This window comes from Chiloscyllium punctatum, chromosome 11, assembly GCF_047496795.1.
Source record: "Chiloscyllium punctatum isolate Juve2018m chromosome 11, sChiPun1.3, whole genome shotgun sequence".
NCBI lineage: Eukaryota > Metazoa > Chordata > Chondrichthyes > Orectolobiformes > Hemiscylliidae > Chiloscyllium > Chiloscyllium punctatum.
Genome location: NC_092749.1, coordinates 73,071,158 through 73,087,233, shown reverse-complemented (window position 1 = coordinate 73,087,233; position 16,076 = coordinate 73,071,158). Strand labels below are relative to the sequence as shown.

The following is a 16,076-nucleotide window of genomic DNA, read 5'->3' as shown; positions in this document are numbered from 1 at the left end:
GTTCTTCTTGCGATACAATCATAGATAATAAAGCTGTGTTTGCTGTATTTATAATATTGTAGCCTAAACTGTGAAGTAGAGGTTAGAAATTCTTTAACAAAACTTCCACTGTGTCTCAGTTAGCTAGTTGGTTGGATAGCTAGTTTGCAATGCAAAATGATGCCAATAGTGTGGGTTCAATTCCCATTCAAGCTCAGGTTCCCACGAAGGACTCTGATTCTCAACCCCTCCCCTTGCGTAAGCTGCAGTGACACTCAGGTTAAATCACTACCAGTCGTCTCCCCTCATGGAGAGAGCAGCCTTATCATCTGATTGGACCATGCAGATTTTCTTGTGGTATATGGGGCAGCATGGTAACTCAGTTGGTAGAATGGCATGGTGGCTCTGTAGTTAACACTGTGCCAGGGACCTGGGTTCAATTCTAGTCTCAGGCGACTGTGTGAAGTTTGCACATTCTCCTCGTGTCTGCTTGGGTTTCCTCTGGGTGCTCTGGCTTCCTCCCACAATCCAAAGATGTGCAGATTAGGTGAATTAGCTGTGCTAAATTTCACATAATGTTCAGGGATATGTAGGTTAGGTGCATTAATCGAGAATAAATGTCAAGTAATAGGGTAGGAAAATGAGTCTGGGTGGGATACTCTTCGGAGGGTCTGTGTGGGTTTGTTGGGTGAAATAACCTGTTTCCACACTGTAGGGATTCTATGTTTGTAACATGTACTTCTCCTTAAATAAATTTGTTAGAAAATTCACACTCTCCATATGGTCATCGCTTAGCAGGCCTCTCTCCTCAAAGCAAATCTGGATGCACCATTTAGTTGCTTTCTTTGGTGTTTGGTGGTTTTGTCACTAAAAGTGAATTGGTTTCCCTCCTAGTTTGTGGTGTCTACTTTGACCAGAAAAACTTTTGGATACAGACCTATCAAAATCGGGCGGCTGATCAGCATCCAAGTCTAGATATAGAGCTCTAGTGACTGCTTCATTTGTGGGTATGATGTTCTTAGCACATGGAACTTCTTTCGGCTACTTGCTTTTTCCTTTTGATGTGTAGGATTGTAGCTTCCAAACGTCTTATGTGAGAGTCTATAGTCCCTTTCTTCTGCAGATTTCTTTGGTACTGTAGCTTTAGTTTTCCCGCCCAACTCTGGAGAGACAGCTGCTGTGCTCGCTCTCATTCTTTCAGGGGCTTGAGCCTCCCTCTGTCTGCTGAGCCACTGACTGACCCAACCTTCCTCTGATTGGAAAAGCATTGCTAAAACCCATAGGTACTCCTTTTCATGTTTCTTTTGTGATCTTTCTTCCAGAAAACGTTTAAAAAAATACAAATTAGAAACATTTTCTCCAACATTTTGATTAAATCCCTCACAACCTTGTATTTAAGGCAGCAAATCTTTGCAATGTAGAATAAAGGATGATGCATGCACAAATGGGATCTCATTCTGGACACATTTACAAAACAAAATATTCAAAAGACATGATGGAAGATACTTTGTCATATACCAGTACTGTAGAAGCCATCTCAAAGAGTAACAAATGTTCTAATGAAAGGTCATCAGCCTAAAATAACTTGTTTCACTTTATATGTACACTGTTAGACCAGAGAAGTTTCAGCATTTTCCACTTTTACTTCAGAGTTCCAATATCAGCTGTATCTTGCCTTTGTGAAAGAGTTACTACATTTCAGTTTACAAACTATCACGTAATTCCAAAAAGCAACAGAAGATTCTTTTAGTTTAGTTCGAGATCTGATGTCACATCAGAGGACTGGGTAGATGCATCATCAAATCACTATGTACATCATACAGAAAAGCTATTAAATTTAAAAGTGCACTACCTACTGAGAGTGGTGATAATGGTCACTTTAAGAGTATGCACTATCCTGCAATAGATAGTGTTGATTATAGTCTCCTCACTGTGAGTTTAACACGCTGTACACATTAAGCTGTTCATCTTACTATACCTTTTTTATTTCTGATGCTATATCAAATATTGTGTCAGGCTTGGGCCATTGCTATGTAGACTGACAAAAATTTGATTCCAGCATGTTATTACAGGTACACAATTCTTCATCTGAAATCTGGAAAGCTCCAAAGTTTATTTCGGAAAGTTTTTTTTTCTGTAAAACAAGGTTGTTTGGCATGCGAAAAGTTGATCCAACTCCACACCCATTCAACCCACATCACTCAGATGTGACGTGACAGCATGGCCCAGCACTGGCAGGCGTCAGTTGTGCCTCACCACTTGCACTAGTCACACGTGGGTCTGCTTTCGATAAGATTTTTCTTATTTTACTGTGAAAATGTCATCTATTCTGAAATCTGAAAAGTTCCAAAATCCAAAAAACAACTGGCCCCAAGGATTTCGATTAAAGGATTGTGTACCTGTTATAACTGATGATTAAGAAAGTAAATCCTTTCAGACCTTGGGATCTCTCCTATTAACATTTGTTGCTTCTTCCAATTAAACCCCTACTGTGGTTGGTGCTCAACCAGAAAATGTTGCAACATTGCATCACCAGCAACAGAATATCAAAAACACAACTTTGAATATTTGGTTCATAATTTATATGCTTTAGAATTGTTTTTTTAAATTTTAGGATCCAGTGTTGAAACAATGAAGAGAAATAAGAAATTCATGAAGTTAGTAAAATACCTTTTTGAGCTGATCAGTAGTGAATGAACTGTAAAGATTTTCTAAGATGAGGAAACGGTTGGAGGGAAATAAAAAGTACAGCAGGGTTTTTCGCAGTCTTTATGAACCATGGTTAATTATGGTTACCTTATTTAATTTTTTTTAACATGGAAGTTTGGTTTGGTCTAATTCTTTCAGTTAATTGCTGGTTGTTCAGTTTTCTTATTTAGTTGTTGAATCCCTAACAGGAGAAGACTTGAATATCTTTTTATTGTTGATGTATTGGATGCACAAGAAGTTTGGCATTCATGAATCGATAAACTTTTTTCAAATTTCTTTGTCACTAACATTAATGTTAATTAACATAATTAGAAAACACTGACATCAAAATTGATGCCTAATTGACTTTAAATAATTTTAAAAGCATAGCATACTACTTAAAATAACTTCATATTATTTTAAAATAGTAAGTTAAACATCTCAATTCAAAAAGTCTTTACACCATCTTAGAACATCCTGAAGATTTTTTTTTAACCACTTAGTACTTTTGAAGTGTAGTCAGTGGTGAAATCAAGGGGAATGCACTGGAAGAAACAAGACTAAAAGAACAAGTAGACATAAGTATCTTATTGAATGGTTCTGAGGAAAGATGAACCATTTTGACTTCCCTGGAGCAATATACTCCAATTCAATTCCTTAAGTTCAAGTTAATTAATAACCAGCCAACTGTTCATCATGGATCCACATGGAGTAGTGTACAATTACAGCTATCTAACTGCACTATAATTCAGGAAGCTTAATTAGGTGAATGAATAGCCATATAGACAACAGAATCTTAATGTTGGTTTTTCATTTGCTCTGCTAATAGAATGGTTAAATTGAATAGTTGAAATTGGCCTAATTTCCTTAGGATTATAGGGAAAAGAAAATGTTTTGGATTCCTGATGCTAACCAATATGTGATGACGTCTGCTGGAAGTTGCTGAGTTGGCAAGACAGGAAGATGATATCAAGCTTAACTAAGATACTTCCCATCCAGTAAAGATTGTCGCTTATGGTTAAACGTATTCATATTGGGTTGTCCATTTGGCTGCTGATCAATTCACTAGTGATCATGTGATATTTGACTGCACTTTTAATCATGTGACATTCGGGATGTTGAATGAGGAGCTCAGTAATACTTCCCTCTCACCTTTGTTTGTCTATTCTGAGTCAGTATTGTTTAGGAGGATGAGACTGTGCAACCCCTGATCTATTCACTGCTGACTTCACCATCAGTTCTAATTACCTGACATTTGATCGTGTGAATTTGATGTGGAGAATGAGCAGCATGAGAAGTCTTTGGAATAATGTAGTACAGTAACCCTTTGTGCCTGTGGTACAGTTAGTCCCATTCCATCTCTTGCCTTGTAGACCAACAATTACTTTTCCCTTCAAGTACTTATCCAACTTGCTTGAGCAATTATTTTAAATCTGACCCTTTTTTTTAACACCAGTTCTGACAGCTCATTTATCTATTGTTAGGAAGATACTTCCTCCTTAAGTATATCTGTGAGCAGTGTTCACTTAAAAAGGCTAAAGAGATGCATGAATACTTTGTTTAAAGGGGATCATAAAAGGACATTGTGACTTTGTTAAAGACATTTCTTGGAAGTCATATGGCTTAAGCTAAGTGATTGAATTTATTTATTGGAAATCACATAATTGGGATAGTGACTTTGTTTTGGATATTATTTGGAGGTCAGTTGGGATAGCCTGTCTACGTGTGCCAGGATCAAAAAGTGTGATGCTGCAAAATCACAATTGGTCAGGCAGCATCCGAGGAGCAGGAGAATCGACGTTTTGAGCATGAGCTCTTCATCAGGAATATGGGAGGGGCGGGGCCAAGGGGGTTGATAGATAAATGGGAGAGGGTGGGGCTGAGAGGAAGGTAGCTGGGAATGTCATAGGTAGATGAATGTGGGGGGGTGATGATGACAGGTTGGAGTGAAGGGTGGAGTGGAACTGGTGGGAAGGAAGATGGATAGGTAGGGCAGTGCAAGAGGGTGGTGCCGAGTTGGAGGGTTGGAGCTGGGATAATGTGAGGGGAGATGAGGAAACTGGTGAAATCGACATTGATTTCATGAGGTTGGAGGCTCCCAAAGTGGAAGATGAGATGTTCTTCCTTCAGTCATTGGGTGGTTAGGATCTGGTGGTGGAAACAGCCCAGGACTTGCATGGCCTTGGCAGAGTGGGAGGAGAAGTTGCGAAATGTTTCAGAGAACATCTCTCTGGGACACACGCACCAAACAACCCCACCACCCTGTGGCCTAACACTTCAACACCCCCTCCCACTCCACCAAGGACAAGCAAGTCCTAGGCAGCCTCCACCAACAAATCCTAGCCACCCAGCGCCTGGAGGAAGAACACCTCATCTTCCACCTTGTGACCCTCCAATCACATGGAATAAATGTTGATTTTACCAGTTTCCTCATTTCCCCAACCCCCACATTATCCCAGATCCAACGCTCCAATTGGGCACCGCCCTCTTGAACTGTCCTACCTGTCCATCTTCCTTCCCACCTATCTGCTCCACCCTCCTTTCCTAACTATCATCATCACCTCCTCCCCCACCTTCAGCTATCTATCACATTCATAGCTACCAATCCCCCGCCCCGCACCCCCTCCCATTTATCTCTCAGCCCCCTTGGGCACTCACACCCCTCACATTCCTGATGAAAAGCTTATGCTAGAAACGTCGACTCTCCTGCTCCTTGGATGCTGCCTGACCGGCTGTGCTTTTTCAGCACCACACTTTTTGACTCTGATCTCCAGCATCTGCAGTCCTCACTTTCTCCTACATGTGTCAGGATGCAGAATGACAGCCATTTTGAACATTTTGTAGCTTATCCTTTCTCTGTTCAAGAATGAACAATTATTGGCCAATGTTGTTCTTCAAATTAATCTCAGCAGTGAATGTTTTTCTTTCTTTTAATTGGTATGTGTTCATTTTGTAAAAGTAAAGAGTAAAAGTTCATACTTTTCTATTTCAAACTGCGTTAATCAGCTTTACATTTTTACCAAGTAAGTCCTGTTTTCACAATACATCAATAATTTTGTTCTTTATCAAAGAAATCAGGTAGATTTTTTAAAAAGTCTAAACCTAATTTGGATAAATTTATATAACTGATGATAAGTTACACATTTAAATTTATGTCATAACCTGAATCATATTAGGACTACAGAGTGACAGTGCACTCTCCCACTTTTGTTTTACACTATCAAAGTCATTTATGATTCTGGATATCTGTGAAACCTCCCTGAACCTTTGCTGCTCTATGAAAAACAGAAGAATTCTAGAAGTATAATTTCACTCTCCTCCACTTTCCTCATCATTCTGCAAATTCTCATCTTCAGCTGCTTATCCAATTCCCTTTTGAAAGCCACAATTGAATCACAAACTCCTTAGGCAGTACAAACCACCTGATGAAGGAGCGACACTCCAAAAGCTAGTGTGCTTCCAATTAAACCTGTTGGACTATAACCTGGTGTTGTGTGATTTTTAACTTTGAATACCCCCGTCCAACACCGGCATCTCTAAATCCTCAGGCAGTGCATTCCAATTTCTCATCATCCTCTGCATAAAAAATATTTTCCTTTTGTGGCATCTTTGAAACTTTTGTTAATCACTTTAAATCAGTGTCCTCTGGATTTTCAACCCATCTGCGAAGGGAAATAGTTTCTGTCTTTTGCCTCTCTCTAATTTTCTCATCATTTTGAGTATCTGTATCAAATGTCCTCTCAACCATGTCTTTCAGGAGAACAATGCAATCTTCTCCAACGTACCCTTGTGACTGAGGTCCCTCATCCCTGAAATCATTTTGGTAAATATTTTCTGAACCTTCTCCAAACCTTTTTCCACTTTCTTTGAAGTGCATTGACTGGAAATGACACAAGACTCCAGTTGAGACAACACTATTTCTGATCATTTTCATCTTAACTTGCTTGCTTATCCACTGGATTACCCTAATTATTTTGCTCAGAAAACCAAATGTCTTCTAAATGCTTTCTCAATTGGCTCGCATATCTTCAGTGATTAATGCTGATATACCTCTGCGCCTCTCTGTTCCGACGACTCTGAGAATTGGACTCTTTCTTTAGTTTCAATTGTCTCTCCCCATTTTTTGTGATCAAAGTGTATCACCTTATAATCTTTGCATTTAAATTTTATGTGACCACTCATGAACTAATCTTAACCAACCTATGTTCTCTTAAAATTTACCACAATCCACAATATAGCCAAGCTTTGAGACACCTGCCATTTTGACACAATGCCCTGGACATTCAAATCTATATCATTCATTTAGTACCAATTGCTGGGGAATATCATTGCAAATCTTCTTCAGCAAGGAGGATAATTGCCCAGATATGTCTTGTGCACAAAAAGCAGGACAAATCCAAACAGAAAATGACTTCCCTATCGGGCTACTTGTGATCATCAGCAAAGTGGTGGAAAGGGTAGTTGACAGTACTATCAAGCAGTACTTACTCAGCAACAACCTGCTCACCAGTCAATGAAGGTAAGCATGCAGGTACAGCAGGAAGTGAAGAAGGCTAATAGCATGCTGGCCTTCATAACAAGAGGGATTGAGTATAGAAGCAAAGAGGTTCTTCTGCAGCTGTACAGGGCCCTGGTGAGACCACACCTGGAGTACTGTGTGCAGTTCTGGTCTCCAAACTTGAGGAAAGACATTCTGGCTATTGAGGGAGTGCAGCATAGGTTCACGAGGTCAATTCCTGGAATGACGGGACTACCTTACGCTGAAAGACTGGTGCGACTGGGCTTGTATACCCTTGAGTTTAGAAGACTGAGAGGGGATCTGATTGAGACATATAAGATTATTAAAGGATTGGACACTCTGGAGGCAGAAAACATCTTTCCGCTGATGGGTGAGTGCCGAACCAGAGGACACAGCTCAAAAATACCATTTAGGACAGAGATGAGGAGAATCCTCTTCACCCAGAGAGTGGTGGCTGTGTGGAATGCTCTGCCCCAGCGGGCAGTGGAGGCCCAGTCTCTGGATTCATTTAAGAAAAAGTTGGATAGAGCTCTCAAGGATAGTGGAATCAAGGGTAATGGAGATAAGGCAGGAACCAGGATACTGATTAAGGATGATCAGCCATGATCATATTGAATGGTCGTGCAGGCTCGATGGGCAGAATGGCCTACTCCTGTACCTATTGTCTATTGTCTATTGTCTATTTCTCAATAACTCTACTTGGGTTCTGCCTGGGCCATCAGCTACTGAACTTATTACAGCCTTTTTCTAAATGCCGATGAAAAAGCTTCACATTCATACCGCCACTGTCCTTATTATTATTGTTATCCCATAATTCCTTCAACTTTCTATATTCTGTTCAAATTTGTTCTTCTATATCTTATCAGCCAGTAACTTAGAGAATACACTGAGTAAAAGCACCTCTATTGTGTGTTAAATGCAACCAAAGAGCTATTGACCTTGACAACTGCAGGATATTCTCTTTCCAAAAGTAATATTCCCCTTTCTATTGCCACACCTCCTTGCATTCTTTCCATATCTTTACTGAACAACTTACATATTTGTACCTGTAGCTCACCAAACCCACATTTTGGTATTTACATACCTGAATTAGTTCTAATTTCCTCCTGGTCTGATCTTATTTAATACATTATTATTTCTTACCAGAGTGCTATTTGTCTGAAAGGGGGAGTTGGAGGATGGGTAGCAATATTATCTTCTGGAAAGTGATCAGGATATGAAGTGATTCCATTATGCCTCAACATCTGGACCAAGCCAAGAAAGCATAATTTTGTATTTGCATGTCAAAAAGTCTAGTTGTTGATCTCAAGACTTCCCTATCTGAGTCTGTGCTACAGCGTTGTCCTTACTGTCACACTTGAGAGGGAGTGTGGGATCCCACCACCCGTCCCACATGCCCACTCAAGTTTGGGTCACCCTGTACTACACCAGGGCTCCCAATTCCCTACTAAATTATTTAAATTGCCCCAACAGCAAGAGCAAATTACTCTATAAGGATATTAGGCCCAACTCTGGTGAGATGGCACGTGATTTGTTTTGAGCAGGTCTCACTGTCACACAGAATTGGTCCCAAAGACCTATGAATGGAAAGCTTTCCTAACAACGCTGTTCTCTCAAATTATGCAGTCATCTCAAATGTACAAATTCAATACTAATTTGGAGTTCATTACTGTTGAAATCCTGCTTTTCTCTTGCGACCTTTCCAATTTTCCTCTGGGCCTCATTGACAGTAACAGACACTGGAGCAAGAATAGGAGCATTTAAAATCAATGACAGCTGCAAAAGAAAAGTACTCTTCAGGAGCTATCCCTCCTCTGTTCTTTTGGACAGTTCGTTTTAGCTACATCTGATCTTCTCTAATGGGGTTCAGATGTAATCTAGGAGAAGGTGAGGATTGCAGATGCTGGAGATCAGAGTCATGAAGTGTGGTGCTGGAAAAGCACAGCTGGCCAGGCAGCATTCGAGGAGCAGGAGGACATTCCTGATGAAGAGCTTATGGTCTTCTGCTCCTGCAACTCAGATACCTCCTGACTGGCTGTCCTTTTCCACTGCCACATTTTTTGATTCAGATGTAATCTGCTAAATACAGTCACACAGCAGGAATGGATCCATTATAAAGGGAAAGGAATGCAAAATTAGATTTTCATGATGGGTTTCATTCTGTGTACACATGAGGGAAGAAACAATGATAATATTAAAGGTAAAAGGACTCATTAACAGCTTTCAGGGGAAGGCAATGGCATAATGATATTATTGCTGGACTGTTAATGCAGAGACTCAGGTAATGTACTGGAGACACAGGCTTGAATCCTGCCATGGCAGATGGCGTAATTTGATTTCAATAACTATCTGGAATTAAATAGCCTAATGATGACCATGAATCCATTGTCAACTGTCAGAAAGTAACATCTGGTTCACTAACATCCTTCAGGGAAGGAAACTGCCATACTTAACTGGTCTTGCTTACATGTGACTCCAGACCCACAACAATGTGGTTGACTTTTAACTGTCATCTGGGCAGTTAGGGATGGGCAATAAATGCTGGCCTAGACAGGGATGCCCTTATCCTGTAAATGGATAAATAAAAACAAAAATGTCTCTTGTTAGTACTGAAAAAATGGTTTATTCTGTTGTAATTGTAGAAATGCACTGTACCAAAATTAAACTCATGTTTCAAATTGGAGAGGGAAAATTGGCAATGGGGTAAAGAACAAAGAAAATTGCTCAATGAAACCATGTCAAAGCTGCTGTTAAATTACAGCTAATGCTTGAGCAATACACCCGGATGGCTGAGAGTCCTCGGAAGAGAAAGAGAGAAGTGTTTATCTCACAATACAACAGGAAAGTTGAATAACGTGTTTGGTTTCATTGCTTCATGATGGTGCACATAGCACAACAGATGTGACTCAACTATTTCATGTAAAACTGAGATCTATGTCTGTGGCCAGATCTTCTACCTAGGCTGTTGCATGTAGGAATATTGGAGGGTTCCTCCTCCTGTGTCAGATCTCGCAATAGTTTTGTTCCTTTTCATAAAATTGGATTTCATTAGCATAATGTTCTTTACAATTGAGATGCAGTCTCTGTACAGATAGATTGGGAGCCAATGCGGCTTCACAAACATAAGGATAAAAGCCAATTAGAATTTGCTGCAAATCAGAATACAGCAGTCAAGTCTCTGGCTGAGTGTACAGCAATACAAACACTGCAGACAGAATAAGAGCTAATTTTGGATTGCAAGGGAGAAAATGACTCAATCTTGCCAACAAAACACAAGCAGCTCATGTTCGTGGATCCAATATCCAAAACAACATGAACAATTTCTGTCTGAGTTCAAGCCATAATCCAGAGATTTGTGCATAATCCAGACTAACACTTCAGATGAGGGGAGGGCTGCAACTGTTTGAGTTGTCACCTTTTTTGTTTGAGATTTTTGACTGTTTGTCATTTCAGCTGAATAGAAAAGTCCCATGACACAGTTTTAGAAAAGCAGAGAAGTGCCCAACATGACAAACTGATCCCCTGGTCATATATAATATCCCTCACTGTGGGACCTGCTGGCTGCAGTCTGTTGATATATCACAGTGACTTCAAATGTGTTTCATTCACTGTTAAGCATTATGAGCATGCTGAGGTCATGGAAGATGCTCCATTAGTAAAAGCTCTTTCTCCTTCTTTGCTATCATTATATTGGATGAAGTCCAATCAACTTAGTACTAGCTGGTCCACGTTGAATTTCAGTCAACCAAATTTCATCCTGGTATTTAAACCTCTCCCAAACTACATGTATTTTTCTTAAAAACTCTTCATTCCTCCAACACCTCCCATTACCTGCACCACAAAAGTCTATGACCTCAACTATCTAGGCTCAAGCCCTGGAATTCCCATCTCAAATCTCTTGGCTTCACCATTTGTCTGTCTTTTTAAGACATGACTGAAAATTGAGCTCTTTGACCAAGAATTTGGACATCTGTCCTAATGTCGCCTTGTTTGATTAAGTCAATTTTTTCCTAATTACACACCTGTGGAGCTCCTTGTGATGTTTCAATCTGTCAAATGTATGAGTTGTCAGATAAACAAAATTCATTGCTCATCAATTACCATAATCAGTACAGAATAATCACGTAGGTGTGAATTCCAGAAAGTTATTTCATGCCTATGTAGTAAGCATCACTCAAAACAATGATCTATATTTCTGAGGAGAATAATTATTGCAATTACTTGGCTGTTAAGAAAGTATTTGAGGATCATTCAAAGAAGATAGCAGCTGTTCAATGGTATTGCTAAAATTTTTTATTTCTGTTTAACCATACATTTGCACTGCATTTAATGGCTTCCCTAAGATGCTATTTGCTCATAAAATCTCTTAAGTTGGTCATCATTTGTTAGTCACTTATTTAATGAACATCCTCTTCTGTTTTCGGTCTCATGTTGATTCCATTAATCTTCCTCATGTTGAAGTTAGTACACGGTTCTGTACCATCTATTTCAAACACAGTGATTACTTTTATTGCTTCCAATTCATGTAAGCTCCTCTACAATTTTTTTAATGATCTTTTGCCCTCCTTTATCATTAAGTATGCAGTACTGTATAGAGAAACTGAGGTTTCATCCCAGATTGTGTTGCAAATAAAATTTAGCCTAACTGAATTTAAATTTGAATGACCATTTCAGCCTGTATTTATTTAGGGACATGAATTCACTTTAGCAGAATAATGAATTTCATTTTGCACTCTGCCCGCTAGTCTCATGTAACTTACTATGGGCACTACATTAGGAGATCCAAAAGGATCCATTAATACCTATGTACCACTGTGCTCTGATGTCACACTCCAGAAACCGATTTTGATACAGATGTAAAATAACCTTAACAATGCTAACTGCTTTCAGTTTCAATCAGACATTGGCAAGCACTTTCTGGACAGTTATGATCAGCCACACTCATACTAAATGGTGACATTTGTCACCTAAGTACATGGGCAGAAAGTAATTCTGTTGGTTGGTGATTTTAATAACAATTGAAAGATATACGCCTGAAGCGTCAAACTGAATTAATTTAAAGTAGTTTTAATGCAAAACATTATCGGAAAATAGAATGTTATTGCAAATGGTTAATTAAGGTAATTTAGTTCAATGTAAGTGGAACCTGGATATCTTGAAGCATATAGTAATTGTGAAGCAGAAGCAGTGAAGTAGAACAGATCTGGAATGGAATTAACAGTGGAATGGTTACACTGGGCTCCTTCTGTGCTTACATTTTTATAATCGTAATTAGTATTTTTTTATTCAGCAATTCTAAATAATTTGCTGTTTGATACAGAAGCAAAACAAATAAAATGTGTTTAATTTTCTTTAGTACGTTGTTTGGCTTTCAGTGTAAAAACTGAACTTTCAAAATTCAAAATGTATTTGATATTGTAGACTATTGATTATTAAGCGTTTGTTTCTGATTTGTTCTGACTCAAATAGTGCATTTTATGCCTGTTACATTGCTGGAAATAGAAGATAATCTGTAACTCAAAACATTGTGCTTCAAAGCTTCAAAAGAACTAGTGTAGCCTGGTTTGTGTTTTTAGTTAATTTAAGAGACAATATTAAAGTTACAATTATGTTCTTTGAAGCAATAGGTTAGTATTAGATAGAGAGAGAGAACCAAAGACAGACTGAGACCCAGGCAACACAAATTTAAACAGTTAACTTTAGCACACTCTATTAACATTTTGTTAGCAATGTAAAGTATTCTTTAAATATGGACTCTAAAATATACAAGTATTCAGATCTATGTTTGCTTGGACATAACAATTCGTAATCCATTATTTGTTGTTGTCTATTTTGAGCATTGGCCTTTCTGGACAAAAGAGTTAAACAACCATGCACCAGATATGAGGCCAACCAGAGTGCCATGCACTAGATAATATGTTATATTTGTGTTTAGTGTATATATTTTATGAACAATTTATTATAATTAGGAATGAAAAATGTTTTTAAAGGAACTAAACACTTCCTTGTAATTAAAAGGGAACTGAATCTAGTATAACTGCCTGATAATAGAAAGGTAAGTTTTGTATATGCTTTGGTTTTGCTCAGTTTACTTTTATTGTCACATTTTAATCTCTATTTATGTAATTCTCTTCAGTTGCACTTTGAAAATTTAATTATTATTTTAAAACAAACATATTGCTATGATGAAATAATATCCATTATGACTGGAAATTGAAGAAGGTATTGATGCTAGCCCTCCCACCATTGTTTGTGCTGCTGGAAAAAAGATACTGGAGAATCATATTTTTGATTCTGTATGGAAGGGAAGAGTGACTCCATACATGAAGTCTCACCAGATCACGTCTCTAACCAGCAGCTTTAATACAACATGGAAAGACAGCATTACCTAGACTTCCCTAACAAGTTCACATAACATTCTCTCTGAGCTTGAGTCAGAACACACCCTTTTCATGTTCGACTAAAAGCACAAAGCAAACCAAACTATTAAAGTGGCCCTTTGATTGTTAATGTAATGTAGAAGCAGAGCGTTTCACAAAGCCAACCTTTGCAGTAAATTCTTGGTTATAAAATATAACACTTACCCCAGTCTGCTGAAGGTTTTTGGTGCTCCACATTATATATTTTCACTAGAAAATGTAGTTACAAGGCTTGATCCATAGTTGTTCCTGCTGAAAATTGAACATTTTTAACATAGTAATCCAAATGGGGTACTGGAAAATCACATCATGACCCTCACAGCAATGGGTACAAACTCTGATCCACAAACACTGAACGGCTTAGTTCCAGCTTGCATTTCTAATAACTGTTACTTCATAGTGAAGTATTCACCACAACACTTCTCTTTACTAATGCTAGGGGAATAGTGCATTGTACCATGTGGCTAATGGCAATCTGAGTGGTTATCTTCGATGAGTTGTTGCAAATCAGGAAGTACAAAAAGCTATTAAGACCATGGAGAAGCAAGGCAATTTGTAGCAAAAGAACTGACATGTCCTCAAGTATCCACTTCCCACAGTATCAGTAGTTACTGGATTCTCCTGCACCTATGTTGCACTTTGTAAAATAATGCTTTTTTGTGAATTGGAGAACTTAATATAATCACTACAGGAAATGACAGAGCAGATTTTTTTAAAAAGCTGCAGTGGCCTTGAATAATATGTGTTTCTTTAATATTTCTTCAGTATTGTGCACTAAAATACTGAAACCATTATCACAATAGGAAATTAAGCTGAAGGGATTTGGGAGATGTCTGTTGACTTGTACTGTGCTTGATGGATGCTCATCACAGCCTTCAGTGCACATTCAAAAATGTTTTCTGTTCTTACAGATAGACAAATTCTACTGTGTCTTTTCAAATAGTAGGTTTGCTAATGCTCATTTCCCTGTTACTTTTGATAACTCGGCCCAGTCAGAAATATCTATTTGCAATGAACACTATTGCAGATGTTGATCCATTTATTTTAATCTGCTGGTGGTTGGTTAGTGTTCAGTCCTATTTGTAATTTGCAAGACCAGGATAACATTTCTGCTTGGGTTGATAAATAGCAAATAATATCAAATGTCAGGCAATTACTACCTCCAATGAGAGTATCTCATCACCTCCCCTTCATTTTCAACAATATTACAATTGCTGAATTCTCCAACATCAGCATTTTGGGCTTACCATTATTGGCCAAAAAACTAACTGGATCAGCCATAAAATAACTTTGTTACAAGACGCGTCAAAATGTTGGAAACTCTCCAGCAGTTAACAGACCTCCTGGTTCCTCAACCTTTAGGTACAAGGCACAAATCAGGACTGTAATGGAATATTCTCAATTTACATGGATGGCTGCAACTCCAACAATATTCAAGAAGCTCAACACCATTCAGGGTAATGCAGCCTGCTTGATTGGTTCCTGAATCACCAGCACATAAGCGGCAGTTGGCACCATTCCCAAGATGTACTCCAATAACTCATCAAGGTTTGTCCAACAGCAAACTCTGCAACCTCTACCACCTTGAAGAACAAAGGCAGCTGGCACATGGGAACACATCCATCTGCAAGTTTCCATCCAAGCTGCACATGATATTGCTGCTCCTTCACTGTCACTAGACCAAACTCCTGCAACTCCCACCTTATGGTACCATGGATGTATCTATAGCAAGTGGACTGCAGTGGCTCAAAAAGGCAGCTCATCAACCATACCTTCTAAATGGCAGTTAGGAGTCAGCAATTAATGCTACCCTTGTAAGTGACACCAAAACTCCGTTGGTGAACAATAAAGCAACACATTTATAAAAGGAAAAGGGAGCAATATACGGGGTGAAGTTTCCACAAGGTGTTGTTTTCACCAGAAAAATTTACTCAGTTGGCAATTAATATACAAGAAGAATTTCAGGTCATGTCTAGCACAAATCAAGTCTATATTGGTTTAAAGTGGATGGGTATAATCGGGCGAGAATAGAATATGCTGGACCAAGACAATTGACATGAGGATCCCATGTGATGCAATCTCCAAGATTACATCCATACACCCTAGTTGACATTAAGCCTTGAGAGTTGTTGGGAGGTATTGGTGATTTGATGTTGTGGGGGTGGGATGGGGTGCTAATTGTATTGGTACGCAAGACAGAGCAGAAAGAAATTAAATGGAACTGTTTTGTGGTCTGGTGCTTCTAACTTACGTAAATGAGAAATTCAGAAATTCAGTGTAATTTGCTTACCCTCAGACAATACTGTTACAGGGGAAGAGGACATTGACCTGAGTGAGCAACAAGTGATGTGTAAAATATATTAAATAACTCATATAAAAGGGCCAACAGTAATAGAAATGATGTAGCAGACATGTATTGTGCCAGAAAGTGTGGTATGTGTGCCTCACGGCACTGTTGACATAGTTACAGC

The 16,076-nt window shown here is 38.7% G+C and overlaps 1 protein-coding gene across 2 annotated transcripts in view; it reads right to left on the bottom strand.

The window, feature by feature from the left end:
• The window catches only part of ipcef1 (interaction protein for cytohesin exchange factors 1), a 157,120-nt gene extending 143,134 nt beyond the window's left edge, over positions 1–13,986 (bottom strand). For both annotated transcript variants that reach the window (XM_072581044.1, XM_072581047.1), the window contains exon 1: positions 13,771–13,986. In XM_072581044.1, coding sequence (XP_072437145.1) covers positions 13,771–13,803 — 33 coding nt within the window. In that variant the 5' untranslated portion in view covers positions 13,804–13,986. The remainder of the gene's footprint in view (positions 1–13,770) is intronic.
• Between the last annotated feature and the right edge of the window lie 2,090 nt (positions 13,987–16,076).